The 18136-nt window shown below is 44.6% G+C and overlaps 2 protein-coding genes across 2 annotated transcripts in view; one reads left to right on the top strand and one right to left on the bottom strand.

Annotated features, from left to right (window-relative positions):
• LOC119442545 (transmembrane 6 superfamily member 1-like) overlaps window positions 1–6383 on the top strand; it is a 59557-nt gene extending 53174 nt beyond the window's left edge. Inside the window, exon 11 of the mRNA XM_037707458.2 lies at window positions 106–6383. Within this exon, the coding sequence (XP_037563386.1) occupies window positions 106–309 (204 nt within the window). The 3' untranslated portion in view covers window positions 310–6383. The remainder of the gene's footprint in view (window positions 1–105) is intronic.
• A 420-nt stretch (window positions 6384–6803) lies between these two features.
• On the bottom strand, window positions 6804–17894 carry LOC119440689 (protein ABHD1). Its single transcript, XM_037705579.2, has 5 exons — window positions 17242–17894; window positions 15735–16013; window positions 14483–14749; window positions 12510–12632; window positions 6804–8735 (listed from the first exon to the last, which is right to left on the bottom strand). Exons 1-5 carry the CDS (start codon window positions 17458–17460, stop codon window positions 8304–8306), a joined length of 1320 nt encoding a protein of 439 aa, XP_037561507.1. The 5' UTR covers window positions 17461–17894; the 3' UTR covers window positions 6804–8303.
• Between the last annotated feature and the right edge of the window lie 242 nt (window positions 17895–18136).

The raw sequence follows: 18136 nt of genomic DNA, 5'->3' as shown, positions 1-18136 counted from the left end.
TAGCATAATGTTCGATCAAAAGTATAGAATATTTGCACAAGCCTAATGATTAGCCATAATACTGCCACGTACTCTGTCATCACCAGCATCTCTCCTTGGATGCAGGGACAAGTGACACACATTGGTGCATCGTTTCATCCACGTACACCGTATGTGATGCGAGTGCCTCCTGAGCCAGCCTCGTGGCTTGCCTTCTGGATTGTGAACCTCCTGCTGGCCCTGGGGTTCCAGTGCCTAGCATACAGGTGCAACAGCGAACCTCGGTTTTTCGCTGTGCTGCGCTCGCACAGTGAGCGACGAATGTCCTAGCCCATCATAGGATGTGTACCCCCCTACTCAGCAACCATAGGTCATCCAAGTGGCAATCATGGCACATCCAAGCAGTGTGCTTACCTCTCTCCACTGCTTTTGGCACGAGCCGTTGACAAACCCTTGCAATGATGGCATGAAATCAAGAAAACATAGCGACAGATGAGAGGTTAGTCTAACACTCCTTTTATTTTTTTATTTTTTCTTAATGGCTCTCGGGCACTGAAAAGTGTGGAAGAAACTTCATGATATTTTTTCTAGTTTCGGCTCCTACTTGTTTTATTTAACCCCTTGTGGAATTATGATTTGTTTGAAGCACAGCATCAGTATTGCTGAAAATGCATTTTTTTTTCTTGGCTAAGCATGTAGAGAGGATTGGTCAGTGCAAAGTATTTGCATGACAAAACAAAACTTCTCAAAGTGGTCAGCATGCTACCAGAAGATCAATTGGCTCTGTGCGATTAAGAACCATAGTTGGCACGTGTTCAGCTGCTTAGCTTTGAGAAGCACATAAATCTCACGAGTTGTGTTTGTTACCAGTTGTATTGGAGTACTGGTGTCATTTGTCAAAGCAAGCAAGTTTTGCCTGCAATAGATAATGGAATTACATAAAATTTCTGCGCTGCGGCATTTGTTGTTTTGCAAAGGAAGGTTGTGAGAGTTAAGGTCATTCGTTCACGTGTGGCAATGTCAGTGGCTTACTGAACCATGCTCATAGTGGAGATAATTCTGGTTATTGCTGGCCTTTCATCAGTTTTGTTTGGTTGTTGCTGCTGCTTTGTTTTCAGATTCTTGCCATTGTTTGTCGACGTTTTGAGGCTCATGGAGGCATTGCCTGCGTGCATGCACTGAAACATCACAAGGTCTAGATTACCTACTTGTGCAGACTGTAGTTGTTCTTTATGTGATGCTCTCTTGATCATAGTTTGTTGTATGGACACTCACATTGTCTTCCTTTATCACAGAAGAAAATACATCTTATGAGAGAGGCCTTTGAAATACTACCGCCCACGGATTGCAGGTCTCTGACATATTTTCAGTGCACTGCTGTGGCATCTATTTTACACCATGTGATGTCTATGCAATAACCATGGATGAAGTTCACTACGTATAAAATTGCAAGGAATACTATTCAGTCTTGAAGCAGCATACGCATCATGTGGTGTAAAATGCTGCGATGCGATGCCAAAAGTATGTTGGAAATATGTTGCCCATAATTGCCACTTTTGAAAAGCTGTGAATGCCATGTACTTGCACTTTTTTGTGTGTGTTCAAGTTTTTGTACTTGTGTAGCCGTGGAAGTGAACAAAACAGTATGGTTGTGTGGTCCCACTGGTGTTGTGGCAAGAAGAATTATAAACGTGACTTTTGTGTAGCCTTGCTGCTGAAAATACAGGGCGAAGCTAAGTATGTGCCTTTGTAGCGGTCTTGAGGCTTTTTATATATGTAGTTCCTAGTCAAAGGTGAATTCAGGCTTTCTTGATGTGTAGTTATGGTTAAAGCAGCTGCTGTGAACCAACTGCTTTAAGTGTGTCACTTTAACAGCTTGGTATTCTTTGCGATGATTAACACGCGCACTGTGGCCTTGGTGACCTCCGAGTCATGGTGGTTACCACCCCTGTGTGGCTATGAAAGTGCAGGTACTTTAACTTGTGGAAATATCTTTGAGTAAGATCAATGCAGATGAAAAAAATTCTTCTTGCTTTAGAATACAAGCACTGTCACTTCCCTTCTAGGGCTCAAGAAAAGTATAAGTGCGTGACCCATTGGTAATCACGATTCACAGGGATTGAAACCTCTAATTGCCACCACACTGAACATGTTGAGTAATGAAACCTACATTTAATGGGCATGTGCTGATAGCAGCATGTGCTTGAATAGGCATTTTGTAGACCAAGAAATATAGCTTTGTGTTTTTATTTATACATACTAGTACTATTCAAAACAATTTGATGCATGTCATATGCAAACTCCGATAACTGTGTAGTCATTGTCAATGAGGAGGCAGTAAAAGAGGCAATTTCATTGTCAATGAATGAAATTGCCTCTTTTACTGTGCGGAATTCTGGTTTGTACATTAGTGGCTGCAATTTATTTATTACATATTTAACAAATACTTTGAAACTGTTTTAATGAGTATCTGTTAGTACTCAACCAAAGCACAACAATAATAACTGCCAAGCTGAAGCTGAAGTACTTCTTGCATATCAAGCAGAAAAAGAAAAAAAAAGCTCGAGATCTAGCCCTTGAATCTACTACTTAATTTGTGTTGGTCTTCACTGGATTATAATATTGTAAATATTGCAGATTACTCTTATAGCTCCTATTGTGTTGCAACACATTCTGTTAACAGTTAACTAGCGTGCATTTAACCATCACTAGCACAAGCCATGTCCAAATGTTGAAGCTGTGCATTGCCATGCAGTTGAAGCTTAAAATAGTGACAATCATTATAGTTTCAGTGAAACCTTTCTCAAAATTTTGCTCAGTATAAGTTAAGTTTTCATGTTTTAGAAGTGAAAGAAATTTTTTTGTTTCCATAACATTTGTCTAATGTGCTGGGAAGGAGTATCAATAATTAAGATTTCAGCAGAAGTTCAGGTGATGAGTGCACCATTGAAAATGTTCTGGCTCAATTGTTGTAGCCACAAAAGCTAGAAAAAAGCGCTACTGTAGTGCTTGCATGATGGTTCACCATGCCATCACCTATATGCAATATGTATAACCTTCGTCAAAAATGCTCTCTGCTCCTTGTCCTCTATACACTCGGCACAAGTCAGTGCCGTCAATGGGAGCATGGCAGCCTGTACATTTTTGACAAAGGCTGTAATATATGGCAGCTTGATTGGTGGGGGGATGGGCATTACACCTTAAAAACCGTTCTCCACCTACTCCACTGCTAAGGCATTTTAGATCACAGAAGCTTTTATTAACTATTGGCACTGATTTTGGCCATCCATAACTCATCACACTGCGAGGCGTGAAAGCCTAAATCAAGGCTAATTAGTATAAGGCAAGCATTGCTGAGAGTGTATTGAATGCCTTAGCTCATTGGAAGAGAAATGTACTAGAATGTATGTATTGGCGACTTCATTCTGTGCCTATTTCGCTTAGCAAGCCTCTAAAGCTTTATTATTTTTTACTCTTTGTAAAATTGTAGTTCAGGTATTGAAACAGAATTTCCTGTTTCACTGGACACTCTGTATTTATTTTTCATGAGTTCTTTTTGTTGTGAATTGTTGAAATGCTAGTTTGTATGTTAAGTGGAAGCCTTGGAACACTGTGCTGACTCTTATGTAAAAAATTTTCTGCTCTCCAAGCATTCAAGCGAGAGGTTAGAATGACAGCTACAGCTGAATGATTCATGCTCATTGAGGCAGCATAGGCCTGCTGGGCATAGCATTTCACTTTCGTCTACGGTGTTGGCCCTTCTAATTCAGCACCAATGATTTTCTGTCGCACCATGATGCCCATTGAAGACTTCTTTTGTTGTGTTCACATGGCACACCAGTGTAAATTACTATAGTCATACGGAACGGTGATATTCTTTCTTACTTTTTATCTTGTCACTTTCCACTGTGTTTTACAACTCGCTAGCATTTTTGCTAGCTTATTTTGAGCCACTTGAGTGTTGAATGCTTGCATTGCACTTTGAGCTTGTTCTATTGTATATTCTTATTTTTGTTTATCCTCTACTTATTCCACCTAAACTTGCTTATCAATGACATTACAAGTCTCATTGCTTTCAATTATTAGTTATAATAATGTATTTCTGTCTCTAGGTTTTGTTCGTGTGAGCGATCAGATAAACGTGCAAACAAAGACATCAGTGTTTTCAGTAGGTGACCTTCAAAAACAAGAGGAATGGAAAAGGCTGAACAAGAAGCAGAGTAAGATGTACTTGTTATTATGAATTAGTGCAGTGCTCGCAAATAGCGGCAGATATTATTTTTTAAATATTTGTTCTATTTTTGAAGCAACATTGTGGTTTTACAATCTGTTGTCCTAACAAGAAGCAGAGTAAGATGTACTTGTTATTATGAATTATTGCAGTGCTGGCAAATGTTGGCAGGATATTTTTTGTCTTTTAATATTTGTTCTATTTATGAAGCAACATTGTGGTTTTACAATCTGTTGTCCTAATTTTCTACTTGTTCTGAAGATCACATCTTTTATTTTCTGCTTAACTTTCGCAGCCTTTCATTAGGCGCAGGTAGCAGAGTTAAAGCTATCCTATTCCTGCCATGTAATCTACACTTGTGGTGTGCGTGCCTACATCATGGCAGTCCGATGCTCTTGCATCTTGTGCGACTGTTGTGTGCAGTGTGCCTTGTTCTATGTGTGAACTCCAAGGTGTAATACCCTTGACCCATCCTTTTTGTATGCAAATCACACGTGCAAGGTACATTTCACCATTAATTTTGGTTATTAACTGTTAAGATGTTGACAACTTTCTTCATATACGGGGCAAACTTGGGAACAAGCACAACTGCTTGTGCTGCTGTTTCCCTTTTATATTCTTCCTTTCTCTGGCAAATTGCAAAGCTGGTCTGCATGTATGGCTGGTCTTTTTTTTCTTTTAGCTGCATTTGCACATGGTTATAGTGGTAGAGAGTTTTAGAAATGGTAGACTCAGTTTCTGAGCACTATCTGCCTTGCATACAAAAGAGTTTGCTACAAAGTGAGCTCTGCGCACTTTGTAGCACCACTGATGCTATTTTTTTGGGTACATCAAGTCCCTAGTAATGTTTCCAGGTCATTTACATCCACTATTTTTAAAACTCCAGTTATGAAGCACTCTCCAGGCATGCTGTCATGCCATCATTCTTTTAGGCAGCATACAACGTGTCAGTGCAAACAAAAGAAATATGATGCTTGATCTTGTATAACTGAGTACAGTGTGCTTGTATAGTTTTCTTTTTTTTTTTTTCAACAATTTACAAAATGTGCATGCTGTACAACACTTGAATGACTTTTTGTATATTGAATGAAAAATATTGTATGGCAGTGTTTCATGTAGGATGTCAACTTTGATGTAGATCTGCGTGGTCGTACTAAATATTTTTGACAAGTTTCTTAGTTGTACTTTAATTTGTGAAATGTGTCTTCGACAAACAAGATGATATAGGAGAGCTTAATATGGGACGAACATTGCCTGGGGCCAAATCCAATTTCCCATTTTCAATAGATGTGAAATGCAGAGATGCTTTCCTTAGACAACTGTTCAATTGATCTTTATGAATTTTGTTGCATTTGAGAGAACGCTAGGTTCTACCAATTGTGAGAAGCAGAATTCTTAATTTAAGCCCTTATCAATTTCCAGCCTTCTTTAGAAAATCGTTAATTTAAAAAATGTGGAAGCATAATTTCATACTTCATAAAGCGGCAATAAAAACAGATATAACATTTCAGTAAACTTGATCTGTTAATATATCTGAAGTGGGCAAATTTGGTATATCAGTCCACAGTTTACCTGAAATTGTTGCATTGTTTTCGGAGGCAGATAAAATTGATATGTACCATTCTAATACATGTCAGTAATTTGTGAATTTATGTCCACAATTTTGCAAAGTTGATATTTTTCTTTATTTGTGAATTACCTTAATTCAGTAAACTGAATGCTTATGGCATTCAGTTCGAAAGTCTTCTCCCTACTGTCGGTAGATTTTAACTTTTTAAGTGTAGCAAGTGTCATCAAATTCAGTGCAGCAGTGGGGAGTGACATGATTTTTCTGTCCTCATCTTTTAGATAGGAGCTCCCTAGATAAAGGTTTATCTTAAATTACATAGTTTTCCTGTCTGCTTAAATCTTGTTCTTCATTCTTAACTGCATTTACACCGTTCACCGCCTTATGCATTGCAGCATTTCTACTTCACTTAATTTTTCGAATTGAAGAGCCAGTTTATTTACTCGTTCACATTGTGGCACTCCCTGTGACTCTAGTCTCTCCTGAGGCCTCAGGATATATGGTCATTTGAGCATATACATGTGTGACACCTTTGATATTTGATGTAATCATTTGTTCTTTGAGTGTGTTGTATTATATTCAATTAAAGCATAAGCATACTCACAATATTGTCATTGTGATGCAATTTTATGTACAGTGAGACCTGATTGAATTGGAAGGATTTCTTTTCACTGCACTAATCTGCACCACAGAACATAAGCCTTGAATGTGTTGTGTGGCAGTAGTTGACACGTAACTGAAGTTGTATTTTGGTATCGGCAACAAAATGTTAGCGCCGTTAAAGAAAACCCAATGCATACCAAAATTTATTTATGCTCAAAACAGCGCAATGGCCTATCTGGGAATACGATACTAAGCCCTGAAAGTACGGTTAGGTATGGGAGGGTTTGCCATAACTATTGCAATGTCCGGGTGCTCCCCTACCGTATTTCTTGTGCTGGAAACCGCTGCTTCCCATGTGCGCCACTATCGAGGCACTCTAAAATAGCGGTGCCGTTACGTGTGTTCGCCATAACAAATCATAACAAATCAACCCTCGGCCGGGGACGCCTATATTACTTCCTTGTACAAATTAGTTGTGATCATCGCTGTAGAGGCCTTCATAATACACATGAAAGGTATAAATATAGGAAATCCTTCGTTATACCGTTCATTCCATTTTAGAGTGTTCGTTGTAAAGGCGTACGACGTTTTCTGTTATTTATATGCATGCTCCCAGTGTGCATGCAGGCTGGTCGATTGAGTGCTACGAAGAATACCGTAGTGGATGGCTTCAGACTGATAGCCGTGCGTTTTTAACGTGCACCTAAATCTAAGCAAACGAGTGTGTTTTTTTTTGTTTTTTCTTTATTCCACCCTCATTGGAACACTTTCGCTGTGGCAGGAAATCGAACCTAGGACCTCAGGCTCTAGGGTGCATTGATGCCGGCGCCTTGGTTTAAGACACCCTATCAAGATCAATCAGGTTCTACAGGAACACTACCAGGTTTTAGAGTTATTGTACAGCCCCATTATAGGGAGCCTGTACAGCAACTTTATCAGGTTCAGCAGCAGAACCTCGTGGGTACTTAGCGGCAGTGGCCTGAAGCCAGACCCACACGGAGCACTCAGTACTAGGGTACCTGATACTGATCTGTATACTTAGTCTTGTCTGAATGCCCTCCTCCTCACCGCGAGAGGGAGAACATGAAGGCACCCTACTACGTACTCTACGTACGCGCCTGACGCGCCACGCTTCGGAAGACTCTCGCACTGCACTTTGGTGCGCCCAGATATCGGCGTACGCGCCTGGGCGGCGAAACAAGAAGGAAGTCTCCAAAAGTTCTGGAATCTCGCTTCAACTTTCTTGATTCATTACGACCCACCGGAATGCAACGCCAACCGCGTCCCTCTTTTCAGATTCCCAACCACATTTGCTCATTCCACGGCAGGTGGAGCCAGCTGTCCACCGTCTCTGTACCACTCGGCCGTGCTCTGTACGCGTGCTGTGCTCTCTCCTAGCGCTGTATTGTCTTTTTATTGCGATAGCAATATCGCTGCCAATGTTCGCTGCCATGCATCAAGTACCGAGAAAACCGCCGCCATGCACCGCCACAAGTAATTTTTGACAGCTTTCGCCGAAACATCCGCAATAAATAAAATTTGAAGCTATAAACGGATGACACGATATCGCGGAACAACCATGCGTCGTTTAGATAATCCAAGTTGCTGCATCAATTAGCACACATCGGAGTGCGTTGCATCTCTGTTACCACGGCACTGGCATTATATAGCTCTGCGGTTATACGGCGTGACCGCGGGACTCCAATACACCGTATAGCGCTGCGCCAATACCGAATTTCGATCGATTTAATTCTCCACGAGCGCGACATTCTAATCAACCGTGCGAAGCCTCGGACCTGTATGTCGTTTCCGCACACAACATGCGTCAATTGTTGCGGCGCAGGCTGGTACGTGCTAGGTCCGGGTCGCACTGCAGGAGCCGCCGTCGTCGCCGCAGTGCTCGATGCATCGTCGTGGATCGCGTTACACGCTCATAATTGTTCGTAGAATTTCTTGGTTGCGCCTGTTCTCGCCTGACGGCGTCTCTGCGGCAGCGACCTCTTGGTCCTCCAGTCGCGGCACCATGCAGGTCGCTGTCATCTTCTCTCCAGCTGGCTGGAACAGCGAGTGAACGCTGCTGTCCACGAGCGAGTGCAGCGCCTTCGGTCCCAGTGGTCCCCTGGCAAGTTCCAGCAGGCCGCGCACGTACGCGACCGCGACGCGCTCCGAGTAGAAAGGCAGCCGGGGCCAGAGCCAGCCGTCGACGAAGCCCAAGTGGCCGCCGCGTGGAGTGATGATCGCGGAGAGCCAGGGAGACTGCTCGATTTCGGCCGCCGGCAGAGTCTTCAGCGAGCCGAAGACGTCGTCGGCCGCCATCAGGTAGAGCAACGGGCGCCGCACCTTCGACAGCTTGCCCTGCGCGCGTGACGTTTACGTGGCGTGCGCACGGTCTGAGGGGAGACTGAAACTGCGTTACGGAGCGATTGTGCAAGAGAAGACAAGGATACATAAGGAATTAAGGAAACGGGACGGGCCCTCCTTTCAGTTGACCTCGCCTTGTATCGCACTGTCACCCTCATAAACAGCGGGGGCGTGGCAGTGCGAGACACGCGACTTCCGCTTAACACGTGTTGTCATGGCAATCGTGGAGCTCTTAGGTGCCTAGGAACATAATCGAATGTCTGGCGGTGTCTGGCCCACGCCGGCCGCGCTTTATTATTGTAGCGTTTGTTGTAGTGGCGGAAATCCTTGCAGTAGTGGTGGTGTCATGACGGCTTTTGATCTCGATGAACTGTGGTGGTGTAAACAAGCGGATACTGCTCGCGTTTGTGCCCCGCGGTGCCGCGGCGGTCGTTGGGGTGTTGCTGAGCGCAGCGTAACAACACCCCAAATAAAAAGAAAATACTGCTCCAGTCAGGTAGACTGCTCCCTCCCTAATAGTGAGATTATATTTGGATCATTAAAATAGTGATGCGTTTATTTAGGAATACCATCGTTTCTCTCTCACAGGCGCGAGGAAAGGCGGGTGCGAGAGAGAAACGATGGTACTCCTAAATAAATGCATCACTGGTTTGATAATCCAAATATAATCTCACTATCAGAGAGGGAGCAGTCTACCTGACTGGAGCAATATTTATGATTTGGGGTGTTGCTACGCTGCGCTCCGCAACACCCCAACAACCGCCGCTTCGCGTTGGCGCCCGGCACCGCGGCTTCCGCCGCGGCACCGGGGTACAAACGCGAGCAGTATCCGCTTGCGCAAGAGCGGACGCAATTATCTCTCTTGCACCCGCTTGTCCTCGCGGCGCCTGCGGACAAACGACTGGCGGTCCCTCCAAAGACCGTCTCGTGCCTCAAAAGTCTCTAAGCAATTATTTCCCTAGGCACCTAGGAGCTCCACGATTGCCATGACAATACGTTTAAGCCATATGGTTAAGCGGAAATCACGTGACCCGCAGTGCCACGCCCCCGCTGTACCTACTAGAAATTGTAAAGTCGCAGCCCGGTCAGTTATATATATTCATTTATTTACCTACCTCACAGTATACATGGTTGAAGTACTAAGTGAGAAGTGATGCGATGTAGTTACAGGAGGAACAAGAGCACAACGTTAAACCGTATTTAATGCAACAAAAGCAGAAATACTAACGAACAAAGCACTCGCAAACATCTTAAGAAGAGTGGAAAGCACTGAGCACAACGTTATACAATACTGCTAATAATAATACAACAAAAGGCGATAAAGGACTAACGAACAAGGTCGTCGATTATTGATAAATAGATAATTCGTTTCTAAAATCCTCATGGTCACGATTGCAAACATCGGGAAGACGGTTGCACAGTTTAATGGCGTGCGGTAAGGTGCAGATGAAGGCAAGATTACGGCCAAAATGTGAGTGTGTAGCTCCACTCATTATGCAAACGACGCGATGCGCGAGAAGGTTTGGAAAGGGAGAGGGTGGTTGCACGATCGCTGGAAGACATTTTATGAATATATATAGCAAAGGATCGAGGGCTGCAGTTCTGCGCGATTTATTCCAAGGAAGGGAGCGACAACGATGACTTGATGCGTTGTGAGTTTGATTTGATGGCTTCAGTGCGCGTCGGCTGGGATGAGATAGCGAACAGGAAAGATGTCCATTGTTCCATCTGAGGCGTTGAGCTGGACGTCACGTCACGCAGAAACGAAAGTATCCCTGAGAATCATCTATCTCGAACATTTTCAAATTTGACAGTTTTAGTTTAGCGTTCGCTATTAAATAGCGGGTCGTCACTGCGCATGCGCAGAGCGCTAAACGACCCATAGCGTATAGCGTACGCACGCTATTTCTCCGATTTAGCGTTACCGCCTTTGCGCGGTTTGCGTGGTTTACGCAAAACATGGCGGCGGTCCCCGCTGCCCGCTTCGAATTGAATTTGGCTTTGCTTTTGTAGAATTCGCTTCGGCGATAGTGTATTATGGATAACCTTGTGACATTATACAATATCCGGCTCCAGATTGTCTTGCTAGAACGAGTACGAGACCTATCAATTCCACGTTTTTATTGCTGGATACGTATTCGCGGGCTTTTCTCATGCTTGGAAAAAAACAAAAACTTTATGTACCACGTATTGAGCAATCAAAATCTGGATATTTTTAAAGTTTGGCTCAAGTTACATGGGACAACCGGTATATGGGTTTACGTTGTTCCGAGCCAATTTCTGCGCTGCCTTTGGCGTCGGTTCAATCCACGCGCCTGCAACCTTGGCCTTGACCATCGAAAAGCCAACGTCGCCGCCAGCGCAACGGAATCGCTTTTATCGGCTGGCAGCGACCACGAAGCTGTTGTCAACAGAACTTCGAACAGAGTGGAATCACCTGGGTGGATTTGATTCGTTCAGTGATTTATTTATTATTTGATTGGTTGATTGATTGATTGATTGATTGGTTGGTTGGTTGGTTGGTTGGTTGGGCTTAACATCTCGAAAAATGCAACACCGGGGCAAGAGAGCGGCCGTAGTGAAAGGCGCAGGATAACTTTAGATCGCATGATTGTTATTTTACAAGCGTCTGAATTTATAAGTGAACAAACGTTTGAAATCTGCTTTTAGTTTTTTGATAGCTCATTTGGTTAATTTTTTGCACACCATGCATTTGTAAAATCAATGTATTTTTGTGCAAGCTTAGGTGATAACAGTGGACACAAGAAAACACTAACAACAGCTCATGATTAGCAGAATGCAAAAAAAAAAGCAATATGTATATATGTAGTGTAACATTTCTCGTTTAGTCTAGGAAAAACCTCCAACCCTGAGTTTCAGTTATACCAATCTCAACAAAGAAACTTTTAAAATAATTATCTTACTGAATACGTTGATGGAAAGCTCTAAAAGTTGTTTCTTTGATTTCAGGACATATTAAAGCATAAGCATGCCATATTTCATTATTATCAGACTATAGATACATAAAGTGCACAAACTCTAAAAATGCTACAAAATGAAGAACTGAGAAAAACACGTTTGCTAGACTTCGGCAGGGAAGCGATTTCTTTTTCGTATTTTCAGCAAGAATGCGGCGCTACCGAATTGGGCTTTGGGTAGAGTGACATCGGTCACTCTACTTTTGGAGAAGAGGGTTAGGCCTTAATCCCCGCGAAAATTCAAGAGCAGGCAACGCCGCGGAGCGAAATGCCGCGCTTGCGAAATTCGGGTGAATTCGCACTTTCACGAGCCACCGCGAGTGCTTTTTGCATTTTTTACGAACTTATGGTTGATTCTCAGCTTTGATTTTTCAATACGTAAAAGAGGAGCTAGGCTTGGAGGAATACAAAACACAACAAAACATAAAATCGACCTTTTCGGGAAAAAATCGCGGTTTTTTGATCATCTCCCCTTAAGATATACGCATGGCGCAGAACAAAAGAGGGAACACAGTTTGCATAAAATGCCAAAATAGATATCTGTACCGAAGTTATGTACGTATTATACACCGCGAGGTTGACCCAATTCAACAAGAGTTAAATAGCTAAATATTTTTACAACAGTTTCGAGCTTATATGAATTGGAAGATTCATCAGCGGATCAATCGCTAATGCGGTGTTTACTATAGGTACACATTGTGTATGACTGTATATGTAAATGCATGTGTTGCCACAGTGTTAATAACTGCGGGTGCAATCACGTATGCAGTATAGATGAGTATAGTCTCACATTGAGGCTGGCGAACGTGTAGAACTGCATGGCGTTCTGAAATCCGAACACCGGCGCCGTGTAACGGTTGTCGAAGTCGTAGAGCGTGCGAGACTGCAGCAGCCGGTTCACGTCGATCACGTCCTGCAAACATTAAAAAAATCCCGCAAGGCGTGCGTACGTCTTGGTAGTTGTCTTTCGTGCGCGCGGGCTATTGAAGGTAGCGGAATACAAAGCCGGGCCAGTGGTTCCTCCTATACTGTACTTTAAAAGAGTACTTAAGCCACGCTCCGTAGAATAATAACAACAACGTTCCATCGTAAGAAAATTTCAATATGTGTACGATAATGTATCTGATCTATATTCGTTTATGGGAATAAAATTTCGGTTCTCCACTGTATACATGCATGACCTTCTTTTAGCACTGAAAATGTATAAAGATTAAATCTATATCAGATAAGACTGGTGCAGCGTCTCCAAACAATATGCATTTCTTTTGGCGTAAATTGTTTATTAACGGATAAGTGAAGGGCCTTATTTGTTTATCTTCTGCCGCAAGCTAACAATGTGTCATCAGGTTAAGTATCTGCTCACTTCCCAAACACGATGTGACCATCCTACACTGGTGAACAGTTTACGTAGCCCGAACAGGCGCTGTCAACAAGCATGACGTCACGTAAGTTGGTGCGAGAACCTTATCAAGCCCATTCTCAGTGCGATCTTGACTCTTTCTATTCCACTTAAAGATGTCACGTGTCTATAAGGGTCCTTGAAGTTAACATATATTGAGTACCTGGATTTCTGCGTGGGTGCATTTCTTGCCTGAGAAGCTATGAATTACTTTTACAGGGAACAGTTCGCCACGGGCCTTCCTTCCTTTTATCGGCATTTCAGTGCAGAGACGATTCTGCTGTCCGAAATGCTTGTCTCGTGTAGATGTGTTTAGAGCTACAGATGGAACAGCACACGGTGCGTTGCCGATTAAACACATATATGTGTTTCAGTAACTGTTTAATAACTGTTTCATATTACCATGACATTTGCACTGCCACATAACCCCGTTCAGCAAGGTCTTTCCACAAATAAGTAACACAGCAGACCAAAGGTCGTGAAAACGACCTGCAGGAATCCTGCCGGCAGTCAATTCACTTGTTTTACTCCTGGAAGTTAGTTATGTAGGGTTTTATGGCGCAAGAGCAAACTCCTGAAAGGGCTATATTTGAATGATATGTGGTTTAACGTCCCAAACCAACACAGGTTCTATAAAAGGGGATGTTGCTGAGGAGAGAGAGAGATAAACATTCTTTATGTCGTGCGCCTGGTCCGCCGTTAAGTGTCCAGGACCACCCTGGTGTGCCTTGCAGTATATAGCTTCCTGCATGGTATAGCTTTAGTAATGGTGGCGCTGGGAGTGAGTTTACACATGATCGTAGACGCTTTGAAATAGGGATAGATGCAAGGGATTTGGGCGAGGGTTTGTTTGACACTGGGCAATCCCAAAGGGTGTGGGGATTGTCAGGGTAGCCACCTCAGTTGCTTGCACCGGGAGCTTCCTTTTTGCCGTGTGTGGTGTGCTGATAGTGTTCCGTGAGGAGAGAGTTGGTTTGGGTGGCGCTCCAATAAACGCTGTCTTGGCGCGACAGGGACAGTGGATTGCTGGTAATGTGAACCGATGACCATACGGATTAGTTTTAACCTCTCAAGATTTTCTAACGTTCGACCAACCCATACAACCCTACTGAAAAAAAAAAAAAAAAAAAAAAAAAAAAAACGTGTTCTCCATAACTCCCATATCCATTACCATCATATGACGTATATGAAAAACCGGGTTTTCTATGGAATCCTATATGTTTAATATCGGATTATCGGTTATGGGAGTTATCGGGCATATTGATTTTTCAATAGGGAACCATGGGTATTGATCGAAGTACACCTAAGATCGAAATACACCAAGATCGAAGTGCACCTAAGAAGCACTATATAGATATGCTTACGGTGGCGCCCATGACGTCGGCGTTCCTCTTGACGAGGCCCATGAGACAGAATGTGAGGTACACATTGACCAAGAAGGTCGAGGACCAGCTCATGAGGTTTTCGTAGCTGGTGCGCAGATGGAAAGGCGCCGATATGGACAGACCAGCGTCGATCTGCGCCGCGTCGCCGGCCTGCAGCAGGTAGTGGCTGAGCAGCATGCCACCCATCGAGTATCCGATGGCCAGCACCACGCTGCCCTGGAAGCGACGGCGCACTGCCGCCACTACCTGCGTTGCATGCACCTATTACCCGTGCAAACTTACGTATCGCACACATATGTAGCGCTCAAGAAACAGTCGACGACGAAGCTGAAGCCCGCTTGAATTCACAGACTGCTCATTTCACAGATTCACTCAGCGGCGTTGCGAGTCTTGTCAAGCCCGACACTGTCTATACATTATATAACGAGTGAAAAATACGCGGCGTCCCAGTTTAGGGCTTTGGGTGCACCCGGTTGGCGCAATTCGCCGACGTTAATGAAGGTCGTAAACGAGAAAATATAGTATACGGAACAGTAACACACGTCAGAACAGTGAATTTGGTCCAGTAGTGTCCAAAACACAATTTGAGCCTGTTGGAACTACTTCAAATCAACAAAGGCCAGCTGTAATTAATAATCAAGAGTTCAGCGGAACACCGTCTTATCAGGCAAAAGCATCGATAATATACAACAGTACAAAAGCCTAACGTTAAGTTTAATTTTTTGAAATTGGTCATGCGCAGTGATCTGTTGTATTAACAAGATATACTGTTTCTTGGAACACAGGCTATCATATAGGGCTCAAGGTTATTTACCTGGTTTTGTAAAGGCGGTAATGGTATATATCACACTGATTAAAAGAAAGATTCACTCCGACTTAACAAATTAACAACAAAATGGTATCCGTGGCCGCCTGCCAGAGGTGTACGTACAAGGTCGTGTGTGATAAGTAGACTGGGACCTCCCCTCATTTGTGTCAGTGCACACTAAAGATGCCACTTCCATAGGTGGCGAAACGTCTTTACCCTTTTGTTGTTGATTTGTCATGTTAAGTCGGAGTAGAACTTTTTTTTTTCAATCATGAATTCACCGGCTTTTGGAACATCTTTGCCCATATCACACTGAGTTGACCGAATCAGATTGATCGATATAGGCGGTGTATCGTTATACGTGACATTGCTCCAAGTGTGCAGTTACACGCTCCTCGAGGCGCCCCTGTTGTACGCATGTACCTCGGCCAGGTCGCCGGTGCTTAGCGCCGAGACGAGCCTGTAGTTGTTGAGGGGCAGCCCGCCCTGGCCGCGGTTGTTGAGCACCACGCAGGGGCAACGCAACTGCGCCACCATGGGCACCAGCGTGCGCAGGTAGTACACCTGACTGTCGCTGGACAGGCCCGTCAGGAAGAGCACCACCGGCGGCGGGTAATGCTCGTTGATCCAGTCGAGCGCCACCGTTCCGCCGTCCGAGAGCGTCAGCACCTGCCGCCGCAGAGGCAGCAGCGGCATGAAGCGCTGCGTGCAGTGAGCCCGTGAGTCAAGCAAGTTTCCCGAGGAGCCGAGAGATCAAGACTCGCCACTTCGCTCTTCGCCACCTGTCAGTGACGACAGCATGCGAATAGGTCCGCTATATACGAGAGGACAGCCCTACCATGCTTCTGCAAAGGTCTCGCATACCGATAGGCGAAGATGCATGTCGGCCAACATGAGGCTTACTGGGTCACCCGTTTTTCATTGGTCCCGATTATTGTGCTATGTGTTAGTAACTTGCAGCGTATACGAAGGTGACAAATTTCGCTGGGCCTCTGCTCCTTGCATAGTGCATGCATCTACCGTGATTTCGCGCGTCACGGAGCCAACATCGCGACAAGGTTGGTCCATGGAGAATCGACTGAACCCTGCAGTTCTCGACAGACATAAGGAAATAATACGCGCATCTTGCTGCAATGACTCATCCCCAACTGACCAGCCTGCATCAGTTAGTGACAGCTTGTACTACGCCTTGCTTCGATTGAACTCGCTGGATATTATACGACACGTTGCGATTCTAAACGATATGCGAGAATCCTCAAAGCCAAACTAAAGTACGGTGAAGACAGGCAGCGAAGGTATATGGAGACGTTCCTGCTACATTCGTGCAGACAATTCAATGTCAGCTGCAGGGGAGCGGCTAACAGACACGTGCTCCTCTTCTAAAGTATGTCTGTTTGCTTGTAGAGTATTGGTCTGTTCTTTCGGTTACTCCACGTACTAGAAGTGATATAAGGCTGTGCACATTTTCGTCTCATCCAACGCCCGTTCAAGAATTTTGGCTATAAATAAGGCCTTTCAAGAGCCAAGATGCCTACAGCGCTTCAAGAATGTCTCCCGCATGTGTGCTCGAGATGTCCCACGTCCTGTGATTTCCTGACAAAATTCAGCTTCAATAAAACTGACTCGTGAAGGTCGCAAAGACAACATAACTACATATTCAGTCGTTTCCTGCATGCTTCTTGAGTGTTGCGCCCTCCTGTCATCGAGTCCATTCTTGGGACTGTTTTCAACTATAGCTCAACCTCAAACTATTGCTGTTATATACGTTCATCATGGGTGGGCAGAGGTAGCAGCGCGCGCGCGCCTGGCAAGTAAACCAACTCTCGCGCAATTCCAATTGCGTGTTAATTAATCAGTACGCCCCAAGGCGGCTGTGAAGACTGCGCTATCCGACAGCGAAGAAGGCAAGGCCCAGAGTATAGCGCCCCACCTGGATGACGAGGCTGACGAGGCTCTGGAAGTTTGCCCCGATGCACCAGATGGGCGGCCAGAAGCGCTTCTCGATCAACGGGCCGCAGTTGGCATGCAGGAAGGCGCGCATGTTTGCCGAGCCGCAGATGACCCACGGCTTGCGCACCACGCACATAAAGTAGTACAGCAGGTACAGCGCGAATGCTACCACGCACACCTGCTGCAGCGTGGACAGCATGATCGGCCAATTTTGTTCTCGCCGAGCGGAATTTTGACGTGGCCGGTGTGGCCGGCGACAACGGCAGCGGCGGGGCGCCGGCTACGGTGCCCCCGCGTCTCTGGCTGGAATGGCTGCAGGGGCGCGTGGCGAACATGTTTTTCGAACGCTCCTTCTTCTTCTACGTTTGAGTACGCGAACACGTGATGCAAGCCTGTCCACAAACGAGACGGCCCAAGGACCGGCCGCGAATTAATTTGCAGGAACGATTGAAAGTTGAGCGAGTTGATATTCTTTGCCTCATTCTAAGCACTTTGAGGTATGCACAGATTCAAGTTAGTGTAGGTTTACATGGCGTTCAAGTGGAAAGGTTGGAAGCAGTACACCTCCGGCTACTCCATTTCACTTCTATGCGAAATGTAAATGTGCTTTATAGTTCCTGTGTATCACCTCGTTTCGGGCCTCTTCAATAATGAAATTACGTGCCCTCAAGCGGAATCGAACCAGTGTTCCCCAGCATAGAAGACCTACGCTCTACTAATTAGTCTACAGACGCTTATATAAGTGATAGCTTTCTTTAGCTACTTCGCCCACTTTGGATGGACAATTGCCAATCTCGTTCAATAAAAAGTAAAAAAAAAAAACAATGCGGAGAAGAGTAAAGAGCGGAGCGAGAAAACGCAGGTGCGAAAGAGAA

Source organism: Dermacentor silvarum, chromosome 2 (genome assembly GCF_013339745.2).
Source record: "Dermacentor silvarum isolate Dsil-2018 chromosome 2, BIME_Dsil_1.4, whole genome shotgun sequence".
Taxonomy (NCBI): domain Eukaryota; kingdom Metazoa; phylum Arthropoda; class Arachnida; order Ixodida; family Ixodidae; genus Dermacentor; species Dermacentor silvarum.
Note: the sequence above shows the minus strand (reverse complement) of the source record. Positions and strands in the feature narration are given on the sequence as shown.